At 50.9% G+C, this 24,203-nt stretch overlaps 1 protein-coding gene across 1 annotated transcript in view; it reads left to right on the forward strand.

The window, feature by feature from the left end:
- POU2F3 (POU class 2 homeobox 3) overlaps window positions 1-24,203 on the forward strand; it is a 71,864-nt gene that overhangs the window by 19,589 nt on the left and 28,072 nt on the right. The window contains exon 4 of the mRNA XM_036258258.1: window positions 14,786-14,856. Within this exon, the coding sequence (XP_036114151.1) occupies window positions 14,786-14,856 (71 nt within the window). The remainder of the gene's footprint in view (window positions 1-14,785; window positions 14,857-24,203) is intronic.

The raw sequence follows: 24,203 nt of genomic DNA on the forward strand, positions 1-24,203 counted from the left end.
TCGATGTCTCTTTCTCTCTTTCTCCCTCCTGCTCTATCTGAAGATTAATGTAAAAATATCCTCGGGTGTGGATTAAACATAATAACAATGAAACACTCTTCTTCATAATGAGATGAGACCTACTCTCCAGCGGCTTCTGCCACTGGCCCCTGTTCTGCACCTTCGAGCCGCAGGCTGAGCCAGGATGGGGAGGAAGGAAAAACCCACTGACATTTATTTAAGCTAAAGGCTGAGTAGCCCCTCATGTTTGGGTTCTTTACCTTTGTGGTCCTCATGCTCTTTGTCCAGCTCATTGGGGTCCCTTTTGAAAAGCGGTGGCCTGGCCTGGCTGGTGGGGCTCAGTGGTTGAGCGTCGACCCTGCACCAAGAGGTCACCCGTTCGATCCCCGGTCAGGACACATGTCCAGGTTGTGGGCCCAACCCCAGTGGGGGGCGTGCAGGAGGCGGCTGATCGATGCTTCTCTCTCACGTTGATGTTTTTATCTCTCTCTCCATTCCTCTCTCTCTAAAAATAGTAAAAACCGACTTTAAAAATGTAAAATACTTCATGAAGATATTTTGATGGTCAAGTATCTTAAACTATACACACTTGAATTTTTAATCACCACGTGTGTCAGCTATGGTTATTTCTTTTTTTTATTGTGGAAGTGTTACAGATGTTGCCCATTTTTCCCCACTCACCCCCTCCTTCCCGCTCCCACCCCCCTCCTGCCTTCCCCAGCCTAGTGTCCCTGTCGGTTGGTTATACATATAAGTTCTTTGGTTTATCTCTTCCCTCCTCTCCCACTCCCATCGCTCTGAGGTTTGTCAATCTGTTCCCTACTTCCATGTCTCTGGATCTAATTTGGTCAATAGCTTATTTGTTCATTATGTTCCATAAATAAGTGAGATCTTGTGGTACTTGTCTTTTTCTGACTGGCTTATTTCACTCAGCATAATACTCCCTAGGTCCCTCCACATTGTCTCAAAGGGTAAGAGATCTTTCTTTTTTACAGCCGCATAGTACTCCATTGTGTACATGCACCGCAGCTTTCTCATAGCTATGGTTATTTCTATTTTTAGTTCCAGTTTGAGGTTGGTCATTGGGGAAGAAACTCTTTATTTGGCTTCACATTGTAGCAGGTGGTCCTTTTCCCCAAGCTTTATTGAGGTGCAATTGACCAATGAAATCGTCACATATACACAGTGTGGCGGTTTGATATGCATCGTGAAAGGACCCCCATCTAGTCAGCTATCTCGTCCATCCGCTCCCGTATCTATCGTTCCACGTGTGTGCAAGAAAGTGTATGTGCTCCTCTCTCAGCCAATCCCCGCTGCACGGTACAGGGCTATGCAGCTGCTGTCTTCACAGCAGAGCCTCAGAAAGTACTCGCCTGATCGGAAGTTAGCACCTTCCACCAGCTGCTCCCCACCTCCCCACCCCTGCTCCTGGCCGTCACCGTCCTGCCCTCTGTTCCTCTGAGTGTGACGTCACTTTCCGGTTCCACATGTAAGGGATGCTGTGCAGGCCCAGGGTTGTCTGTTCTGCGGCTTATTTCACTAGGATGCACCCAAAAGGCACACAGAGGATTTCCTGCTGTCTGGGCTGAGGGATAGATACTTTGTTGCCAATGTGGGATACTTTGTTGCGAATGTATCGCAGCCCTTCCCCCTCAGCCATGGTCTGAGGATGGGCACTCCGGTTGTGTTCCTATCTCTGCGACTGTAGGTACCTCTTCAAACCCTGCTTCTTTTTTCTTTACATCTATGCCCACAAGTAGGACTGTTGGAGCATATTTAGCAAATTGTCATTTGACTGCTTCAGTGTAGACCCAACATACATGAGAGAAGCAGATGTCTAGGTTAGAGTATTTGTCAAAACAGAATTCCCTAATTAAAAGGAAAACATGTTGTTTCATTATTATTTTTTATTGGGGTAAAAAAAAAAATAAGAAGAAAACTTAAACATAAGATTTGTCATCTTAACGACTTCACCCTCCCTTATCTTTTATTTATAAAGGTGACTTTTTTTTTAAACCTAACTGCACGAATTCCTGTTTCATTGTATCTTGTTGGTTTTGGCCTCTGATTAGAATCTACCGAAGTCGTTTCTAAGTGTGAGTCCATGATCCGGTTTCCTGTATTCACCTCACTCTGTTTTGAATCGCGCCCAAGTTCAGTCATCGTCGCTCGTGTTTATCTGCCTAAGCTGTTGATGAAAGCATGTTACTCGGTTTTCTCTGCCTTGGACGCTGGAGCAGCTCATTGATGGGGAAGGTTGAGCAGAGGAGCTGAGAAATCCACGCTCGGGTCCTGATTCAGGGTCTCCGAAGCTGGGTGACCTTGCAAGGTGCTTCTCCCCAGAGGGGGGCTTCAGTGATGTTCCTGCCCCTCTGCGTGTGCGGCTTTGTCCCCAGCTTCCGGAGGGAACCGGGCTCGGCGCGGAACGTGCTCAGGTTTCTGCAAACAGCACCGGTCGTGGTGCCTGCAGCTTCTCTCCACGGAAGAGGCCCCGTTGTGGCGGCTCCTTAGTATTTGGATCATGTCCATCACCCTTCAGCACCAGCTGTGTGGTGAACACTTCCAGGCACTCGAGGGACAAAGATAAGGAAGCTGTGATAACCCATCTGCACTGAGGTGTAGTAAGTCCTGCAGGAGCTCATACCTCCATGAGGAAAATGGACCTGCTCTAAGACATGGGCTTTGTGCTGAGAGAGGTAAATGACAGATGTGGGGACGCGGAGGGGCTCCTTCCCTGTGCCCTGGATGAGCTTCGTGGAGGACACGACATTTGCGCTGGGTGACGGAGGGTGGCTGTGTGTTTTCTAGGGGCAGAAGGGCACTCCAGACAGAGGGAACAGAATATGCCAAGTCCCTAGCCCAGGACAGACTCAACCTGTTTGAGTAGTAGCCCGGGAGGTGTGCAGCCCAGCTCCAAGCTGGACAGCTTCCCAGCCTACAGAGCTGGGCACCAACTTCGTCTGGGCCGTGTTCCTGCAAAGTGGCTTGTTGGGGAACAATGACCTCGTTTCGCCACGGAGCAAGCTACAGTCCCGGGACTTCCTGCCCAGACCACGCAGTTTGGGGGGGGGGGGGTGCCGGGGCTTGAACCCAGTCCTTTGACCTCAAGTCCAGAATTCTTTCCAAATACACCCCACGCTCTTCCACGGGGCATCGTACGGGGCAGAAGAGAAGTGTGTGGTCACTGCGGACTAGCATCTCGCATGCTGTGGTGAACACGTCTCTCTGTCTCTGGGAGAGAGGGTCACCGTGGCGCCGCTGAACACAGAGTCTGGGAACAAAAACTTGCACGTCACGCTCGGTCTGAAGCATCAGGACAGCAGCAGAAACCCAGAGAACCAGATCTTGGCACGGAGTTCCCAGGCACCACCTCACGGGCCTTTCCTGCAGCCTGGGCGGGGAGAGATGCCAAGTGGGACGGGTCCGAGGGCCGTGGGGGAAGAGCAGGTACAAGCTCAGCGGCACAACGAGAGCCCAGGTGGTTCCCTTTCCGCCGGATCTGGAGTGGAGATCAGCGTGTCATCCGACGTTAACTAGCGCTTCCATGAAACCCCGTCACGGAGTCTCAACCCAGACCCCACGAGCTCCGAGCTCCTTCTCACAGGCGTGAGAAGAGCCGAGGACACTCCCGCCTGCTTGGCCCTGGAGCCAGAGGACAGCAGGCCTCGCTCTGTGGCACTGAGCCCGGCTGAATGCCCGCCGCTGCGCTGGTGCCGCTCGTCCCTGGGGTGTCATGGTCAGTGTCCCCAGGCCCTGGCTGGCCCGGCCGGCAGGAAGGGATGTGACGAGAAGGGAGACTCCATTGCTGGGCTGGAGCACAGGAGGTGCATGAGGAGCGGCCTCTTGAGAAACCTCTAGCAAGAGAAGTGGCTGGCGGTTGGCTGGTGGGTTTCTAAATTCATCTCCGAATTCCGCTTGTTCACTTTTTTCCCCTTTTGTGGATCCCACACAACATGGGCGTGGCAGTCACAGAAACCCAGAGACCTGGTTACATCGCCCACAGATACGGCGCGCTCCCCGGGGCAGGCTGCCTGGCCCGCCTGCCGTCAGCCCCTCAGGAAACACCCGTCCCCTTGCCGTCCAGACACCAATGTGTTGGTCTTCCTCCCACGTGGACGCCTCCTCTCTCTCATCTCCTTTGCTGACCCCTGTCGTCATCCCGACATAACCCTTTTCTTCTTCGTTTGGACTCACTGAGTCCTAGGGCTCCACAGACACCTGGCTGCATAGACACCACTTACAGCTGATGCTTCTGACCTGACACTTCTCCTGAGTCCAAACTCATTTTCCCGCCTCCCCTGGGCATGTCAAGCTTAACTCGTAGGAACACGTAGCTTTATTTCCCACGACCAGCTACTCCGCCCGTCACCCCCGTCTCAGGGAATGGCACCGACACTCACTCGTCGAGAAAACCCAGCCTCCAGGAGTCATGCAGGACCCCTCTCCTTTCCTGGCCCCCGCCTCCCACCCACCAGCGGGTCCTGTCAGTGATCAGTTCAAAACGTACCGTAAACCTAGCCCTTCTCCGTCACCTTCCGTCCAGTCCGCCCTCTCTCGCCTGAGCCCTGAAATAGCCTCACTTTGTTATTACCCCTGCCCTGCGGTGAACCCCTGCGGGCTTGGCCACTGCGGCAGGTCGGCAGGTTGAGTTCCGCTCTGCTGAGAGCCCCCCATCCCTCCCGTCGTCCTTGGCAGGAAGGCTGACACCTCCGCCACGACCCGACCCGGCTGCCATACCCCGGCCTCTCGTCCCTGCCCACCCCACTCTGCTTCTCCCGCCACACTGGTTCCGTCACTATTCCCTGGAACACAGGTGTGTTCTTGTTTCAGGTGCAATCCCGCTTCTGGAATGATCTTCCCCAGACCCTCCCAGGTTGTGTCCTCACTTCATCCCATGAACATGTCACCTCCCTTCAGAGCCTCCCAGACCACCCTGCTCACGAGTCGTCTCTGACACGTTCTTTCCCTGGCTGCAGGATTGTTCTCCCTCCCACAAATTACCTCTAAATGGAATTATATACGTGTGTATTTTTCTTATTCCTTTTATGACCCTTCAACTAGGAGAGCAGCCCCAGGAGGGGAGGAATGTCCGTCTGTCCTGCTTGATATTCCCGGGACAAGAGCAGTGTCTGGCCCCAGAGGATGCTTCACAGTCACCTGTAGAGTGAACGCATTTGTTCCTTTGTCCCATTTTAAACGTACTCCGATTAGACCACCTCTAAAATGTCACGAACAGATTTATTTAAACGTAAAAGCGATTTTACTTTAAGAACAACTTTTTCAGTCTGTGGGCCCTTCCCATACGGAGCTCCCCACGCAGATTTTACGTGTCATCTTGGTGGACCTCAAAATCAGGCTGCTGTTTGGGGGTCACTGTGTGTTGCCATATTCCCCTTTCTTGGCACCCACAGGCCTTCATCCTCTCCTCTCGCTGGCCCCGTTGCCCTTGGAGACGGCTGACAATCATCCAGGAGAGACCACACTTTGCCACTGTTGGGAACAGAGCAGAGGCAAAGGGGCTGACGCTAAAACTGCAGAGGACTCTCTAGAGACATTTATTTAGCTACAGGCATTTCGTGTGCGTGTGTGCGTGTGTAACACAAGACAATTTAATCGAGTAATGAATATGCGACCTGTAGTGGGAGACACCACGATATAACGTCAGAGAAGACAGTCACACAGGTGAGATGTTTCCACCTGCAGGCATCTCTTGAGCCTCTGCCCTGTGTTAGGAACTATATCATCCCCGTGTTCAAGGAACTCGCAGACTAGGGAGCAAAGGGGGACATAGACAAGTAGGGAGTTACCCGTAAGTACCACGTGGCTGGTGGAGCCCGGAACCTGGAGGCGTGGTCACGTGGGAGCTGCAGGGTGTCGGACAGGAGTGAGCTTTCTATTGGCCACAGTGAAGGGTACCTGGATGGAAGGGATGGTGAGTGGCAGAGGTAGGCAGAAACCAGGTCATCTGGCAAATTAATTATATCTTACGATAAGAAACTTGGACCTTATTCCCAAGCTGTTGATGATCCAATGAAAAGCAGAAGAATTTTCTGATTGCCAGTTCTGAATTGGTTCATGTATTCCTTCATTAAATCAATATATTTTGAGCTCCGGCTATGTACCAAGCAGAGTGCTAGTCTCTGGGTGTACGGTAGCGAATGTCATTTTCTTTTCTTTTTTCTTTTCAACATTTTCAGTTATAGTTCACATACAGTACTATATTAGGTTCAGGTGCACAAACATCGTGATTAGACATTTATATAACTTACAAAGTGATTGCCTGGTAAGTCTCATATTCATGTGGCACCATGCATGGTTACTATGATATTATTGACTATGTTATACTTTACATCCCTGTGACTGTTTTATAACTGCCACTTGCACTTATTAATCTCTTCCCCCTTTTCACCCAGTTCCCCACCCCCTTGCCTTTGGCAACCATCAATTTGTTCTCTGTATCTATGTGTGTTTCTGTCTTGTTTGTTCATTTTGTTTTTTAGATTCCACGTATAAGTGAAATGACATGGTATTTGTCTTTTTCTGTCTGACTTATTTCACTTAGTATGATATTATCTAGGTCCATCATGTCTACAGAAATGGCAAGATTGTGTTCTTTTTCATGGCCGAGTAATATTCCATTCATATATGGACCACATCTTCTTTATCCAGACATCTATCAGTGGACACTTAGGCTGCTTCCATATCTTGGCTGTTGTAAACAATGCTGTGATGAACATCGGGGTGCATATGTCTTTTCGAAGTAGTGTTTTGGATTTCTTTAGATAAATACCCAGAAGTGGAATCTGGGGGTCAGACAGTGGCTCTATTTTTAATTTTGTGAGGAAACTCCATACTGTTTTATTATTTTTATTTTTAATTTATCTTTATTGTTGAAAATATTACAGATGTCCCCCATTTTTCCCCCACTGACCCTCTCCTCCCTGCTCCCACTGTCTCCCCACTCTATTGTCAGTGTCCACTGGTTATGCACATATGCACAGTTCTTTCGTTTATCTCCCCCTCACCCCCTGACCCTTTCCTCTGAGGTTTGTCAGTCTAACAACCAATGTGGACTTCTTAATCCCTTCACCTTTTTCACCCATTCCCCAACCCCCCTCCCATCTGGCACACTGTTTTGTTTGTGTGTTTTTTTTTACTAGTGGCTGCACCAGTCTGCATTCCCACCAACAGTGCCCAAGGGGTCCCTTTTCTCCATATTCTCACCACACTTGTTTGTGGATTTATTAAGGATAGCCCTTCTGACAGGTGTGAGGTGATATCTCACAGTGGTTTTAATTGCATTTCTCTGTAGGTTAGTGATGTTGAGCATTTGGTTATATGTCTATTGGCCACCTGTGTGTCCTCTTTGGAGAAGTGTCTGTGCAGGTTGTCTGCTCATTTTTTAATGGAATTGTTTGTCTTTCGGGTGCTAAGTTGTGTGAGTTTCTTATGTGTTTTGGATATTAACTCCTTATCAGATGTATCATTGGCAAAGACCTTCTCTCGTTCAGTAGGTTGTCTTTTTGTTGCGCTGATGGTTTCCTTTGCTGTGTAAAATCTGTTTAGTTTCATGGAGTCTCATTTGTTTAGGTGTTCTTTTGTTTCCCTTGCCCAGGGCTACATACCAAAAAAATATATTACTAAGAGCAACATCAGAGAGCTTACTGCCTATGCCTTTTACTAGGAGTTATACGGTTTGGGTCTTACATTTAAGTCGGTAATTTGCTCTGAGTTTATTCTTGTGTATGGTATAGAAAATGATCCAGTTTTATTCTTTTGCATGTGTCTATCCAGTTTTCCAAACACCATTTATTGAAGAAACTGTCTTTACCTCATTGCATATTCTTGCCTCCTTTGTCCTAAATTAATTGACCATATTGCTGTGGGTTTTCTTATGGGCTCTGTGTTCTGTTCGATTGGTCTATGTGTCTGTTCTCATACAGTACCATCCTGTTTTGACTACTATAGCCTTGAAGTCTATAGTTTGATATCAGGTAGTGTGATACTTCCAACTTTGTTCTTTTTTTTTTTTTTCCTCAAGATTTCTTTGGCTCTTCAGGGTCTTTTTTGGTTCTATGTAAATATTAGGATTATTTGTTCTAGTTCTGTGGAGAATGCCATTGATATTTTGAGAAGGACTGCATTGAATCTGTAGATTGCTTTGGGTAGTATAGACATTTTAACAATATTAATTTTTCCTATCCATGAGTACCGTATATGCTTCTATTACTTGTATCTTCTTCAACTTTTTTCTTCAGTGTCATACAGTTTTCCAAGTACAGGTCTTTTGATGCAATTGTAAATGGGGTTGTTTTCTTTTCTTTTTCACTTACAAATTTTTAGTTTATTGATCTTCTCATGAAACATCTGCATGGTCACTACAGATAAAGTCACTGAAGAGTTGCTCCTCCTGCCGACCCATCTCCAGCTGACTTTCCGCAGCACCGGCGCTGGACTTTGCCACCCCTCGGCTGTTGCCACTCTGTTCCTGTGACTGTTCTCTCCAAGCCGACTTTGCAGACAGGCCGTGACTTGCACATCTGTGTTTGGGTTCATTTTTCTTTGCATAACCTAAGGATCATAAATCATGACAAAGCCAGTTGTATTGCCACCACCGAAGTGGTTTCTGAATCCAGATCCAAAGATGACACTTGGTGTTGTCTTGTGCGTTTTGGCTGGTTTTTCATCCGTTTCTGTCGTAGGCACTGCTGTGTTCCCGGGGTGAAGGATGTTGATAACCATTTGCTTCCACGGCAATAGTCTGTCGGTCGTGAACTCTTGGTCTGAACAGTTAGTTCAGTATTGTTCATGCCAGAGGCCGATCATTCAGCTGCCAAGGAGAAAAACGGGGATTTTTTTGGTAATTTCTTTTTCTTTTTTATCCTCACCCGAGGACATTTTTTTGCATTTATTTTCAGATAAAGTGGAGGGAAAGAGGGAGGAAGAGAGAAAGAGAAACATCGATGTGAGAGAGACACATCGAGTGGCTGCCACCCACACAACCCCAACTGGGGCCAGGGACAGACAGCAACCGAGGCACGTGCCCTGAGCGGGAACCTTTCTAGTCTGTGGGCCGACACCCTAACCATTGAGCCAAACCAGCCAGGGCTAACTTCTTTTTCTGATAATTCAATATTGGTGTATACAAATGTAACCAATATATGAATATTAATTTTTTATCCTGCTTATTTACTGAATTTATTTTTCAGTTCTTGTAGTTTTTTGATAGCATCTTTAGGGTTCTCTCTATATAGTAGCATGTCATCTACAAATAATGAGTTTTCCTTTTTCTTTCCAATTTAAATGCCCTTTATTTGTTTTTTTTCTGTCTGATTGTTGGGTCTAAGACTTCCTCTACTATGTTGAGTAAAAGTGGTGAAAGTGGACAATCCTATCTTTTTCCTAATCTTAAGGAAAATGCTTTTGGCTTTTCATCATTGAGTATGATGTTGGCTGTGGGTTGGTCACATATGACCTTTGTTATGTTGAGGTATGATCCCTCTATTCCTACTTGGCTGAGAGTTTTTATCATAAGTGGATGATGGATTTTGTCAAATGCTATTACTGCAACAATTGATATGATCATATGGTTATATCCTTCATGTTATGTATGTGGTGTATTATGCTAATTGATTTGCAGATATTAATCCAAACTTGCATCCCAGGAATAATCCTACTTGATCATGGTGTATAATCTTTTTAATGTATTTCTGAATTTGGTTTGCTAAAATGTATTTTTAGGATTTTTGAATCTCTGTTCATCAGAGATACTGGCCTATAATTTTCTTTTCTTTTATAGTACCTTTGTCTGGCTTTAGAATTAGGGTAATGCTGGGTTCATAAAATGAGCTTGGGAGCCTTCCCCCTCTTCAGTTTTTTTTTAATAGTTTGGAAAAAATAGGTATTTTTCTTCTTATAATTATTTGGTAAAATTCACCTGTGAAGCCATCAGGTCTAGGCCTTTTATTTGTTGAGAGTTTTGTTTTGTTTTGTTTTGTTTTTTAATTACTGATTCAATTTTATGTATTCTAGTTATATTCTAGTTATTGTTCTGTTCAGATTTTTGGTTTTATTCAGTGTTGGAAGATTGTATGTTTCTAGAAATTCATCTATTTCTTCTTGATTGTCCAATTGGTTGGAATAGAATTGTTTGTAGAATTCTCCTATACTTTTTTGTATTTCTGTGGTATTAGTTGTCACTACTCCTCTTTCATTTCTAATTTTGTTTATTTGGTTTTTCTTTTTCCCTTGATGAGTCTGATTAAATAATTATTAATCTCATTTATCTGTTAAAAGAACCAGATCTTGGTTTTATTGATCTTCTGTATTGTTTTTTAGACCCTGTTTTCTTTATTTCCACTCCATTCTTTATTCTTTCTTTTGTTCTACTCACTTTGGCTTTGTTTTTATTTTTCTAATTCCTTTAGGTTTAACGTTAGATTGTTTGATGTTTCTTGTTTCTTGAAGTAGGCCTGTAATGCTGTGAATTTCCCTCTTAGAACTGCTTTGGCTGTGTTCTATAAAATTATAGTTATTTTGTTTTTATTTTCATTTGTTTCAATGTATCTTTTGGTTTCTTCCTTGATCTTGTTGTTAACATATTCATTGTTTAGTAGCATGCTATTTGGCCTCAATGTGTCTGTGTGTTTTTCAGTTTTCTTTTGTTATTTATTTTTTAGTTTCATATCATTGTGATTGGAGAAGATGCTTGATCTGATTTCAGTCTTCTCAAGTTTGTTGAGACATGTTTTATGTCCATGTGCACTTGAAAAGAATATATATTCTGCCGCTTTAGCATGAAATGTTCCAATAATATCAATTAAATCCACCTGGTCTAATGTGTCATTTAAGGCTGCTCTTTTCTTGTTGGTTTTCTATCTGGATGACCCACCTGTGGACATTAATGGGGTGTTATAGTCCTCTGCCATTACTGTATTACTGGGGACTCTCTGTGTCCATCAATATCTGTTTTCCCTATTTAGTTGCTCCTACTTTGGGTGCATAAATGTTTACAAGGGTTATGTCTTCTTGTTGGGTTGATACCATTATCATTATAAAATGTCTTTTTTTTTTTTTTTGCCTAGTGTTATAGCCTTTGTTTTAAAGTCTATTTTGTCTGATACAGGTATTGCTACCCCATCTTTTCTCTCCATTTTTATAAAAAATAATTTTTCATCTGTGTGTATATTTTTATCTGAAGTGGGTCTCTTGTAGGCAGCTTAAATATGGGTCTTGTTTTCTGATCTGTTTAGCCACTGATGTATTTTGATTGGAGCATTTACTCCACTTACATTTAAAGTAAGTTTTGGTAGGTCTCTACTTATTGCCATTATATTAGTCACATAATTTTATTTTATTTTTCTTCTCAAAGAAATTCTTTTAACATTTTTGTAATACTTATTTGGTGGTGGCGAAATCCTTTAGCTTTTTCTTATCCAGGAATACATAGTCATTTTCCTCGGCTTTATAAAGCCCACAATTCTTGGGGCCCAAAGGAAGGTTGTTTGGCCATTCCTGCCCTAGAAAGTTATATGAATAGAAAACTTTATCATGGCAAAGATTGAAAACAATTCTCCAAACAATAGTTATATGTTTAAGCAAATTATGGTATATCCATAGAATGGAATATTAGGTAGCCATTAAAAATGATGTTTGCAAGCATAGGGAAATATTGTTAATGCTCCTTAATAGTATAGGAGAAATATTTGTGATGCTCACTAGAAAAATTATGGTAATCATTTATACAAACTAGTGTTTATCAATGAGAAAGATAAGCATAAAAACAACCTTAAATATACAAAAATATTCATTACAGTTACCTCAGCAGAGTGATTTTCCTGCTACTTTGTACTTTTTCTGTACCCAAACTTTTCTTTACTAAGCACACATTTAATGTTTCAACCAAACTTTTATTGCAAAAGGATGGCAAAGGACAAGACAAGAAATGGAAGTTGGAGGGTAGGGAGAAACAGGACTGTCACCCAGCTCCCTGCCCCGACTTGGATGTCGTTACCCTTGGAGGACTTGCCTTACGGATGCGTGGCTGGGAACTCTGCTTACCCACGAGCACCTGTAATAGCTTCTGTCTGATGGACGGCCACCGAACCCGCACTCTGGTGCGGCAGGTTCTAATCCGAGCTGACGCTCTGTGACCTCGGACAAGCCAGTCTGCTCTTCTCTGGTTTTCTACCTTTCTGGAGGAAATTTTCCAAGACCTTTTCAGGAAACAAGATAAGCAGGAGGATGCCGGTCATAGGAAAAACGCGGGTGTTCTTTTATAAAATAAGGACAAGCTTCGCTCCACATCCTATTTTCCCGCTCACCTCAGCCTCTTCCAGTCCTAGCAACTAATATTTGTTTTATCTCTTCCAGGAAATGATCGAAACAGCCTAGATTTCAACAGGCAGGTAAGGCCTTTCAGAACAAAACCTTTATTCAATCAATCTGGGGGGTCATTTGTACTATGTGAAATGTGGGAGGAAAAACACGATTAAGTAAAATTTGAGGGTGTTGATTCACAGACTTATACATCTGAGGACCAGAAGGGGCCTTGGAAGGGCGTCTTGCCTCCAGCCCGCAGTTCAATATCTGGGTGTCCCTGTCGAGCTCCCTCAGCAGAGTCCTGACAAATGCAATGACTGTTTAGACTGAGCGCCTGCCAGGTGTGGTCCGGAACCTGAGGCGACAGCTGTTTTCCTGTCGAAGCCCAACCCGAGGTGCCTCGGGTCTGTTTGCAGGTCTGCCTGTGTGTAGAGGAATTTACGAAGGTGCAGCGTGTGGAGAACCCGGTTCCTTTCTCATGGAACCCCTGACTGACAGGAAGTAGATAGTGGGCCAAAAACGAGGAGCCGGAACAAGAAGAGCTCAGAAAGGGGCCAGTGACCAGGCTCAGAGGGACAACGTGGGCCCGTGAAGGAAGTCGCGGTGGGTGGGTTGGAGTTAACCAGGGAGGACCTCGGCGAGGAGACACGGAGCTGGGTGGGTGGCAGGACGGATGTGTGCGGATGTGTATAAAGAAGGGTGCAGCGGAAAGAGAATATTTTTCCGTAGGGTTAGAGGCCGATGGGGAGCGTGGGGTGAGGGCTGGGACGGAGCGAGTCAGACGCCGAGGCGTGAGCTGTGTCCGAGAGGCAGTCTGATCGGGAGACGAGCAGGGAGCAATGCTGGAGGGTCCGAGCATGAGTCAGAGAGGAGAGCTGGACACACCATCAGAAGCCTGGGTGCGTGTCCTCTCTGCCACTAACCAGCTGTATGACCTTGGTCAAGTCACGTGACAGTTTGGGGCTGAATTTTCTCAGTTGAAGAATTAATTTATTCTTTGGGGGGAAGCATGTGCTCTGTCAGGGGTGAGAATGCGAAGGAAATTAAGACGTGGTCTCTGCCCTGGAGGAGCGCTCCGTCTGGTATCAAGCGTGGGGGAGGAGAGAGGGAGGAGGAGGGGAGAGAGAGACGCGTGAATGAGTATTTGTGATCAGTCTCACTCAGGCGGGCTAGAGGCGTGTGAGAAGCACGGTGTCAGACAGAGATGGGAACAGTTCATTCTTCCTGGGAGCTCAGGGCAGGCTTCCTGGAGGAGGAGATGTTTGTGTCTGGCTCTGCAGGGTGAGTAGGAGTGTGTCAGGCAGAAAAAAGTAGGCTGGGGCGGGAGATAGCCCCGAGGGAGGGCAGAGGATCCGAAGTGGCATGTGTTGGATAACCACGGAGTCCTTCCCACCCGAAAATCTGAGTCCGGCTCAGGCGGAAGTCTGGGGTGGACTGGAGGCGAAACTCAGGCGAATGCTTTCTCCTCGATCTGTGGGGTGATTTGCTGCCACCACCGACAGTTTCTGAAAGGCTACGTCTGGTGCGTCCTCCACAATCTGAGAGGAACAAACACGTCCTGAGCCCAGACCTACACCGGCGACTTCCACGGTTTTGTTTACCGGAGAAGTTGGCGGACAAGCCGAGGCCACCTGCTCCCCCTGGTCATTCGACACCGGAGGAAGAGACGGGGTCCACGCAGGAGCCCTCCGAGTTGGCTGTGGTCCCTGGAACAGCTACTGAGGGAGGGGAACTGAGGCAGCTTCTCTCTCATGCTCTTTAAACACAAGGCAGATTCTTATCTAAGGGGTCGTCGGCCAGGCTTGCCTCAAGGGCAAAAGGATGGGGCAGTTCCCGAGAATTCTGTGATGCTGAGAGCCCCAAGGAGGTTGGCATGGGGCCTGTGCCCTCGACTTCCAGCACCGGGGACCGAGGATGCCAGCCCCAGGTCCTGGGGCGAGACGCACAGGGCGGAGCCCATCCCACACCGAGATATGACCCCAGCAGCCCAGCCCAGAGATGGCTTCACAGGCCCAGTGGGTTTGGCTGCCAGTGTGATCTTCCTAAAGCTTGAGAAACACTTATGCTTCGGACAAGGCTGGGGGGCAGCCCCTCTGGCGTGGAGCAACCCACAGAGAGGTCCCTGACCCTTTGAACATCGTTTGGGGTGTGGTTTCCCCACCAGTTGAGGAAAGTTTCCTGGCTTCTGCCAGGATCAGGCCTCCCTCCCCTGGGAAGGGTTTTTGGATTTCTTGTTACTGACAAGAACAGACACGACAGATCTTCTTTATAGAGAGGGGGAATTTTGGAGGAAGAGAGACTCAGCCACGGTTATTGACACACTGAGACTCTTCTCTGTTGGTAACCACACACGTCCACGCCCTCCCTAGGGTTCCTCCTCGCCCCCCTCTCTGCACCCCCAGATGCCATCAGATCCTGACACCCACAGGCTCCCGCTCACACGGGCTCCCCTGTGGGCCTCCAGGTCGGCACCGGGATTTCTCTGGCCCCCACATGAACAACACCAGCACCCTGCTGACCGCAGGCTCTGTGCAGGTGCTTGGGGTCCTTTATCTCATTGCTTCTCACTCTAAACCAAGTGCTCCTGCCCCGTGTACAGGTGAGGACACGCTCCCCAGCCAGCCCACCTTTTTCGGCGAAGGGTCTGAGAGATTTAGGAATGTCTGAAGGTCACACGGATGGTCAGTGGGTCGAGTCGGGAATAGAACCCACATCCTTGACACCAGGGCCCGTTTCCCATGATGCCTTGCTGCATGCCCCTGCCGTCGCTCGGCCGCCCCCTTCCTGGGCGCACACCGTCAGGGAGAGGCCTGAGAGCAGAGGCTGAGCATGACCTCAGAGTGATTAACTGGGAGGAAATGCGGTGGAGGGAGGGGAGGGAAGAGAGGTGCTGCGGGGACAGCCACTGGAGCACAGGGGGGTGTCAGCAGAACAGGAGGGCACAGGGCGGGCCCCGCCCTCGCTGAAGCCCCGTTGGAGGCCCGCGCTGGTTGGTACGATTAGGAGTTGCCGCCAAGTGGTGGGTGAGCTGTGGCCCTGAAGTCGCAGGAGCAGGAGCCGGCTCAGCAGGCAGTTTCGTGCTGAACTGTCACCTCCCTGTCCCGAGAAAGCAGCCTGAGCGCGTGTGGGAGTCCTCGAGGGGTCCTCAAGCCGGCCCCCTCCACCTCTGGGAAACATAAGACAACGTCGAGGCAACGGAATAAGGCAGATCCCGGGATGGACAGTCAGGGCCCTGGTGTCAGGGCCTTGCTGGCCGCTGCCTTGATCTCTCTGTGCCGTTTCGTCAAAACTAAAGTGACGACGTCGGCGTGAAATTACTTCTCAGGCCCCAGCAGTCTGTGCGTTACGGTCCCATTATTGTTCTCGTGCCATATTCTGCTGGTTAGTTTGACTTCCACTCTCTCTCTCTCTTTTTTTTAATATTTGAAAAGAAATGAGGAAGAGAGGGCCTGTTTCCCTACCCCAAGGTATAGAGAGTGAGGGGGAGTACGTCATACGGCATCTTTTCCGCATGTGTGCTCTTGTACGATCAGTGGAAAGAAACGTTTACTGTTTACGGACAAAGAGGGAAGAAGCGAGCAGGCTGCATCTGGGGCACCTGTCTGTTCTTTGACGATTCAGCTGCTCCTGAGCTCCGGGCGGAGGGGCGTCTGTCGGGCCAACCGTGATGCTCTGCAGCGGGCCCAGCTGGAGGGTTAACAGTGCTGAGCTCTGGGTGCGCAGCGGTCTTCAGGACATCACTGAAGACATCATCGCAAGTGGGCGACAGCAGGAAAGTGGGGGTTTGCCTGGCAGAGAGGGACCGCAAAGACATTCCGGGCACAGGAAACAGTACCCGTGAAGGCTCAGTGCTGCCAAGGGTCAAGGTGCGGGAACTGAGGTCGGCCTGGGGTGGGAGGGTGGACGAGGAGGCTGGAGCCGGGGTGGGACCAGATGACAAAGAACTTTCAATGTCCAGCAAACACTTGTATCTTGTGGTCAGTAGGGAGCGTTTTGAAATGTGACTAGTTCCATTTCATGGAAGCCCATGAGTAGGAGGTGGGGTGAGGAGGGGGGAAGGGGGGACAAAGAGAGGGCTGGTGAGTGTCCTTGTGGGGAGAAGGGGCGACACGGAGGAGAGAGGTTATAGTCACGCGGACACGGTGCAGCCTCCTGGGCACCACCTGACTGTGTCCCTGGGCAAGTCTTCAGCTTCTGTGTCCCTCACTCTCCTCCTCAGAAAAATGGGGAGAATGATGATACCTGTCCCACAGGACTGTTGTGAGGGTCAAATGAGTGTGTGTGAGTGTGTGTGTGAGTGTGTGCGAGTGTGTGTGCACCTCTTACACAAGTGTGTAGAACATTTATATACCGGATGGGGCAAACGTAGGTGTACAGTCTTGCCGTGTAAAACAGAGTTTGTTCTCGTGTTGTTATTTATTCTTGTATTATTTTCCATATGAGTAACTACAGACCCCCTTTGGCCCCACCCTGTACACTGGACAGACATGTGCTGCGGTGGTCACTGTGTCGGCAGGCTCGGAGGGACTCGGGTTTGGGGGCGTTTCTGGTACAAGGTCAAGGGCAGCGAGGGTGAGGGGAGGGTCCAGCCTGACCCAAAGCCCCAGCTGGAGGTGCTGAGCGTGGCCGTTTCTGCAGCCGGAGAGCAAGAGGCAGGGAAAGTCTGTGCAGTGACCGAGGAGGAGGAAGGACATGGACGGGCCATAGATGCCTAAGGCATGGTGAGAAATTGGGGCTCCAGCCCAGGAGACAAGCCAGGATGCGGGGTTGGGAGCAACCAAGGAACCGTGGTAACTGGAACAATGGGAGGAAGCGATGTCACCGAGAAAAGGTGTGCAGAGCGGAGTGAGGACCAAGCGCAGATCTCGGGGAGAAGGAACATGTAAGGGGCAGGCTGAGGGGTGGGTACCCCCGATGGGACTGATCAGACCTGTCAGAGGGATGGGAGGACAGCCCCTCTCACAAAGCAGAGATTTTCACGAGGCTGGGGACAGCCAACGGCATCAGAACACGCAAAGATAATGGAGCCCAGGGCCTGGAATCGGGCTCTGGTTGGGCCACGAAGGGAGCAGTGGTTGCCTTAGCCCGGTGTCCATCTGTCTGTCATGAGAGCAGGCGCCTGATGGCGGCCGTCGAGGGTAAACGGGGTGAAGGAAAAGATGGAGGCGAGCGCGAGACGTCCCTTTCGGGAAGTGGGGGCGCTGTTGGCCTGAAGCAGAGACAGCGTGGAGACAAGGGAGACGTCGGTGGTGCAGACCTGAGGAGAGAGACAGAGATGCGGAAAAGGGAGAAATGGATGGAGGGGGGCCCCATGGGGGTTCAGCTTAGAAGAGGAGAGGGGCCCCTCTGAAAGGGAGACAGACGATGGCTGGGTTCAGGAGCCCAGGGCACAGGTCTAGTCACAGAATTTCTCCGCTTCCATTTCTTGTTTTTTGGGCCCACAGTTAGCTTCGGAAGGACACTGGAGGTAGGCTTGGCTTACAGGGGCTTGGAGAGTTTGCAGTGACAGGTGCACACCTGGGGAGCCTCACATCGCACTGTCCGGGTGCCCTCTGAACCCCCATCACCCAGGACCATGATCGGAACAATGTCCCCACCTATGTTGTTCGAAGCCCCTGCTAGTAGAGCCAGAAAGTTCTCTGCGGCAGGAGAGTCTGAAGCAGGTGGGCAGGTGCCCTTATTCCTACGCTTCCTGCCCCAAAGGGGAGAATCGGTGTCCTGTGGTTTTCTGTCCCAGGCGTGGCCGCATTCCCAGCTCACCTGCACCCAAACCCCAGTACCTCCCCTGCGTGACTCTCGCCGGACCGGAGCCCAGCGAGCCCAGAGCAGTCACCCCGTGGAGCATTTAGCTGTGAATCAGACGGGATTTTCCTTCCCTGTTCTTTTCTCTAAAGTGAATTATTGTGGTCCTCTGGGTGCTCCTGGTAGGTATTGATCTGTAGTGTTTAATTGGCTCAATGGGGCATCTCTAAAATAAACAGAATTCAGCCCAGGGAAAGATCTCTGAGGATTCAAATGAAGAAGCTTCTCCAGGGAGGCGGGCCAGACTCCCAGGCTGCAAGGGAGGGTGAGCCGTGTGCTGGGCTCAGCTCCCTCCTCCCTCCAGAAGCCCCGAGAGCCCCTGACGGGAGAGGACCAGGGAAAAGGAGGACACGAAGTAAGTGCATTTGCCTCTAGTTCCACATCTAGTTATCTGGTTGGTCCCTACCCACAGGAGCACCCGTCCAGCGGGAGGAGCGTACACCAGCCGCGGTGGGGCAGGAAGGGCCCTGGACGGTGATGATGCCCATGAGCCTGAGAACGCCAGGCAGGTGGGCGGGGGGCTTAATAGGCCGGACAGAGGCTCTCGACATCCCTGCGAGAGACCCTGAAGGACGAGTCAGGGACTGAGACTGTGGGTCCTCGGGGGCTGCACAGTGCAGCTTCTGCTCCCATACTTCCAAGTAGAGGCAGGATTACGGGGGGGACAGGCAGGCTAAGAGAGAGAAGAGGGTGAGGGGCCAGTGAACCACATTTCCCTCAACCCTGAGCAGCAGGGCCGGGTTTCAGAGTGTGGATACGAGTAGTACACAGCTGAAAACCAGATGTGACGGACAGTGGGGACCTGGCTCTGATGTAAGTTCTCCGTGGGCTTCTGAGACCTCACTCCAGAATGAGATACGTCCGCAGGCACGGGGGAGCAGGGGGAGAGCAGACCTCACTGTGCCCTCCTAGCCGACAGACAGGTCCCAGAAGGGGCCACGCCACATGCACCAGACCCTTCTAAACCTGTGGTTCTCAGCCTTATCTGACCCAGTGTCCCTTGTAACAAGAATTCTGCAAAACCTCTTTAATACCCTAGAACGCAATTTAGAGAAAGCAAATAAACATCAGTGAGATGCTCCAGCTTGCCTAAAAAGAGAATGAAAAATAACTTAAAATGAAATAGCATCTATTTCAGCAAATAAGTCCTTAGGCACATCCTCCTGGAGTTTTAACCAGACAGTGGGATGCGGACGCCTACACGTATGACACAGACATACATGGGTCATACATGTTTGTCTGGCTGGGATGCTACATTGCCAGTTCAAAGCCGCAATTCCCCAAACTGTTAAACAACGCTTTGCAAACCTCCAACAAAATAAAATGCAATATTTCCTCCATTCACACAGAAAAGGCCACTCCTGAAAAAAAGTGGGTGCATGTTGAAAGGGTACAAAATAGACTCTGTGCACAGCATGGAAATGCATTGGGTTCTGGGCTTGCGGGATTCCCAGCACACACGTCCGGCGATGCATGCGGAAGTCCCGTGGAATGGGGGGATGGGAGCCAGTGTCCCTCATTTGTACGTCCGCTGCATTGCAGGGTGTCCACGATGCCTGCCCACTGCCCAGTGCAAAGTCGCTTCCAAAGTGTTAAGACAGCTAGAAACGCCCCCCTCCCCCCGATTTCAGGAAAGTGTTCTGGGCTGTCAGTGCAGTCAGGACAACTGACCCAGACCCTCCAGGGAAATAGGTCACTGGTGTCCAGAGAGCAGAGAACAAGCTGCTCCACATAGAAATGCAAGACAATGAGGAGTGGGGTTCCCCTGGCACTGGCACCCCAGAAATAACACAGATAGCCTCTGCCCTCAAAGAACTTAATTGCCGTCCAAAGAAGGACACAGGTCTGAAAAGCTCCTAAAATGTCAGGACGGGTGTGTGGACCGGCGGTGCCCCCACAGGGCACGAGCTGGGCGGGCGGCGGGGTAGACGGAACGATGTTCTCAGACAGGAGGTAAGTGGGGAGACGAAGTGCCCCCCTTCTCGAAAGCGATTTCCCCACTGTAGTTAGATAATACAACAATCATTGTACTTATTGGATTCTGCCTGTGTCTTCTTCCTCGGCCCGTTGTAAGGATTAATTATAGTTAAGATGTGTAATTTGGAATCGTCTCTGATATACAGTAATCAAGCGATAAACACTAGCTCTTATTATTTTCTGATGAATGAGAACCCATAATTCTTCCTTCCTCTTCTCTCCCCGTGTGTCTGCCGAGCCGGGTCCGCACTGGTTTACGTGGGTCACAGATGCTACTAGAAAGTAAATTTCTCTGAGATCCTTGATCTGTCCAGCAGAGCCCCTCCCATCCCCAGAAGCTTGGGTGGAAAGCGGTTGATAAGCATCTTTGCTTTGGGAGAGGCGACGAGGTGTCCCCTCTGCCAGCCATTCTTTGTCCTTTGGCCTGAGGCGCTGACATCAACTGCTTTCTGTCTGTGGCCCGGGCAGCAGTCCTGGTGCGCTGAGCCTCGGGAAGGGCAGAGGGGAGGAGGTGGGAGCCGGCACAGCTGTGGGCTCCGCAGAGACCCTTCTCTAGTAAACCCTGGTTTATCAGACACCCCCAGACTCCACAGACGCCCTGTTCCTGCAGGCGTCAGCCTTTGCCTGGCCGGCGGGCCACCGTGAGCCAGCAGAGAGGACAGGAGACAGGAGTGGGCTCAGGTGTGGGCTGGAGAGCCGTGTGGGGGACAGTAGGAGGGAGAGTGTCGGAATCCGCTCCCCGATTCTGCAGAACCCAGAAGGGGCTTTTCTTTGGAGACATCAGAAGCTCTTCAGGTCAGTGCAGGCTCTGGCCAGACTGAGGCAAAACCAGCTCGTCCACCCTCGCGCCCAAGTCTGGAGCAGGGGCCCTGAGCCGGACCTGTGTTTGGCCCCAGACGATCAGAGGAGAGTAAACACCTTCCTTCAACTGGCGCTGGGGGCTGAAGCTGCCCCAAGCTGTCTGTCATTCGAACCTGACAGTGACCCAGAGCCGTAGTTCCTTTGCTTTATTTTTTGGTTTATATTTTTTTCGTTGAGCAGAGACACACGTGTCAACTTCTAGCTCTGGACTGTGGGCCACACGGGGACGCAGAGAAAGTGTCGGCGAGGCTGCCTCCCTCCTGCAGGCTGTGCACGGGCGCCCGTCTCCGAGCCCCCTCTGTGCCCTGCGGCCGGCACCGCGTCCTGACCAGGGTCTGAGGAGAAAGACTCCGCTCTGTACCCCGGGTGTCCTTAACCTTAATCGCAGCTGAGGTCTCTCTCGCCGTGTGAGACACACTCACACTGAGGCTGGGAGAGGCAAGGGGCTTGCTCGGAGCCAGGATTCAGTCAAGGACGACGGCAGGTGCCAGACACTTTACGTAAAGTCGCGTCTTACCTGACATTACTTAACCCTGTGTCAGCCCGGTGAGGTAAGCATGATCACTGCCATGAGAGCTGGGAAACCAGCTCAGAGAGGTTAGGTAACTCGCCCCGAGTGGAGCGCGGGTGTGCGCCGGGCCTGCCTGGCTGCGCTGTCCCAGCTGCTTCTGGGAGGAGGGCGCCGTCCCGCCGAGCGAGGGCCCGCGCTGCTCCTCTGACACTTCACGGCCGTCCGCGCTGCAGAGCCGTCGCCCACACCCACTCCGCAGACCGCTCCTGGCTGGGCTTGCCGGCGGGTGGCAGAGATGGTATCTGCAGGCTTGGGCAGGTTGCCAGGCGAAGGGTGGGGTGCCGCAGGGCTCCCACCCAGAGGGTTCCCCGGGCCCCATGAGCAGCACCTCCCTGGCCTGTGCGTGAGAAGGGTGCAGGGTGCAGAGGAGTGTTTTCCTGTGTGGACGCCTGCAGGGCAGGGCGGGGCAGCTTGGTAACCAGGAGCTTCTGCTCCCAGATCACTGCTGCTGCTGGAAGTCACCTCTCCCACCTCGAGGAGAGTCAGCCCAAGGGGGACTGTGCGGGCCACGCTCAGTGCGTGGAAGCTGCTTCCAGGGACTCGTTTTGCTCCCTGGGGGTCACTTCTCGTTCCCTGTCTGTCTGTCTCTCTGTCCTCTGACACCTGCAGAGGCTGCGAGGGGCCAGCAGGCTCCTCCGCCCGCAGTGACCGTGACGCGGGAGCTGTTATTCCCACTTGACAAACGAAGGGACCGAGCTCAGGATGGCGAAGTGACTTTAACCACGTGTCAGAGGTGGGACTAATCCCAGAACATCTTTATTCAGTGACCACTTGAGGGTAGACCCTGGAGCCCGCGCTGGTGTGTTGTGTCCAAGTCCAGCTCACACCCCGGAGCCCGCGCGGCCTCCCTGCTGCGTCCTGACCAAGATGCCCTCTGCCCTGTGCAGCCGCTCACGGCCCCATGGCTCCCGCACCTCCGGATCCTTGGCTCACGTCCTGTGTTGCTTTTCTCTCTGGGCTGGTGTTTTCTAATATTTTCTCCAAGGTGTCAGTGGGGTGTCCCTGGTGTTAGGGTTGCAGATGCAGGGGCGGACGTCCAGCTCGGGCTCCACCCACCGGGCCGTGTAACCTCCTCACTCACCCTCCTCAGGCCTCCGTTTCTGCGTCTGTGAAATGGGGAGAAAGAAACCTCAGCCTCCCAGTGTCCTTAGGAAGGGAGGGGTGAGCTCTTGACTGTGAAGTGTCTGTGAGTTGCTGTTGCAACAATGTGTCTTCCCGCTGCCCGGGCCCCCTGGCCTGGCTCCAGTCGCCTCTTCCAGCTCTGCCCTGGGAGGTCCTGCAGGCCTTTCTCGGGTGGCTCTTGGCTCCGAGTCTCCAGCCGCCCGTCCTTTCTCTGGGCGTCGGTACCTGTGCCCTTGCACCCGGTTCGGCTCATTACTAGAGCAGCGGTTGGGAAAATACGCCAGGTGTGGTCCGTGCCAGGTAAATATGGGCAGGCCTCACTGCACTCGGAGAGTGGTTTTGGAAATATTGTGAGAAGTCAGAGCTTTGCAAGCTGAATTTTATTTTTCTTTACCGGGGAGCCTGCTAGTTGCAGGAGTATTAGACTGACTCTCTCCAGAGGACAGAGAACACCCTTCCATGATCAGTCAGAGCCAAACATCATCTCCAGGGTTTGCTTAAAGTGGGTTATGTATTACTCTGCCTCTCCCCCGGTAACATCTTCTCGAAGACAGTGTGCAGTGCAACAAGGACATGTTAACCTGTACCCAGCACTGCGGGCGGGGTCCTCTGAGGGCCTGGAGGTGGCCACTTGTGTAGTGGTGGGCTAAGCCTGGGCAGTTTAAATGCCTGGTCACTGGGGTGAGTGCTGATTCCGGTGCAGGACTGAGGTCCCCGTCGCTCTGGGAGAGAAGAGGAAAGTCCAGCCACCAGGCCAGAAGGGGTAACAGTCTCGGGGGTGGGGGGCAGTGCAGCTGCCCAGTGGCCAGGAGTCCAGTTCTCTCTTCCCTCCTGTGAGCCAGAACCACTTCCTCTCAGCGGGGCTGGTGCCCCTGCCCTCAGCCCAGCAGCACCGGGGCAGCGCCTGGCTGATGGGCACTTGCCAGAGCCTGGCCTTGCCCAGGGGCCTGAGGGACAGGCCCTTTCTGCCGTGAAGCAAGGCGGCGGGACCGGACATGGGGCCTTTCCTGGGAACTGGGAACCGGGCATGGCCCCAGCACTCTTCGGGTGGGCTGCCCACTCATGCTCGGTAGGCGTTTCGGGGAACAGGACTGTCTGAGGAGACCCACGTCGCCAAGGCCTAAGGACCCCCAAGTACCACCCGGTTGCTTGTAAGAAGCAACAAGACTCCTCTGGGGAACGATGGAGCTGTCCGAAGGCAGGAGACGCACAGGAAGGGACAGGCACCTTGACCCTGTTCCCAGGAGCCCTGGCACCAGCCCCACCCTCCCTTTCTGCCCGTCTTCCGGTCAGGCTCTCCGTCATCTTCCAAACTAAGCTCCAGTGTCTGGTTCTGCAGGTGGCCCTCTGGGACCACCCCCTCCACCTTCTTCTCCTTGACAGGCTTCTGCTGTGTGTCCGCCTCCCCCGCAGACTGAAACACTGCGGAAGACCTGATTGTATCGTACAGTGCGGCAGTGCCCTGCACAGAGTAGGTGGTCAGTACGTGTTTCCTGAACATGCGGGTCGATGGGAGCTGGAAGGAACCGTCCCCGCTGCCCAGCCCCCC

The sequence above is a fragment of the Molossus molossus genome, unplaced genomic scaffold (genome assembly GCF_014108415.1).
Source record: "Molossus molossus isolate mMolMol1 unplaced genomic scaffold, mMolMol1.p scaffold_m16_p_13, whole genome shotgun sequence".
Taxonomy (NCBI): domain Eukaryota; kingdom Metazoa; phylum Chordata; class Mammalia; order Chiroptera; family Molossidae; genus Molossus; species Molossus molossus.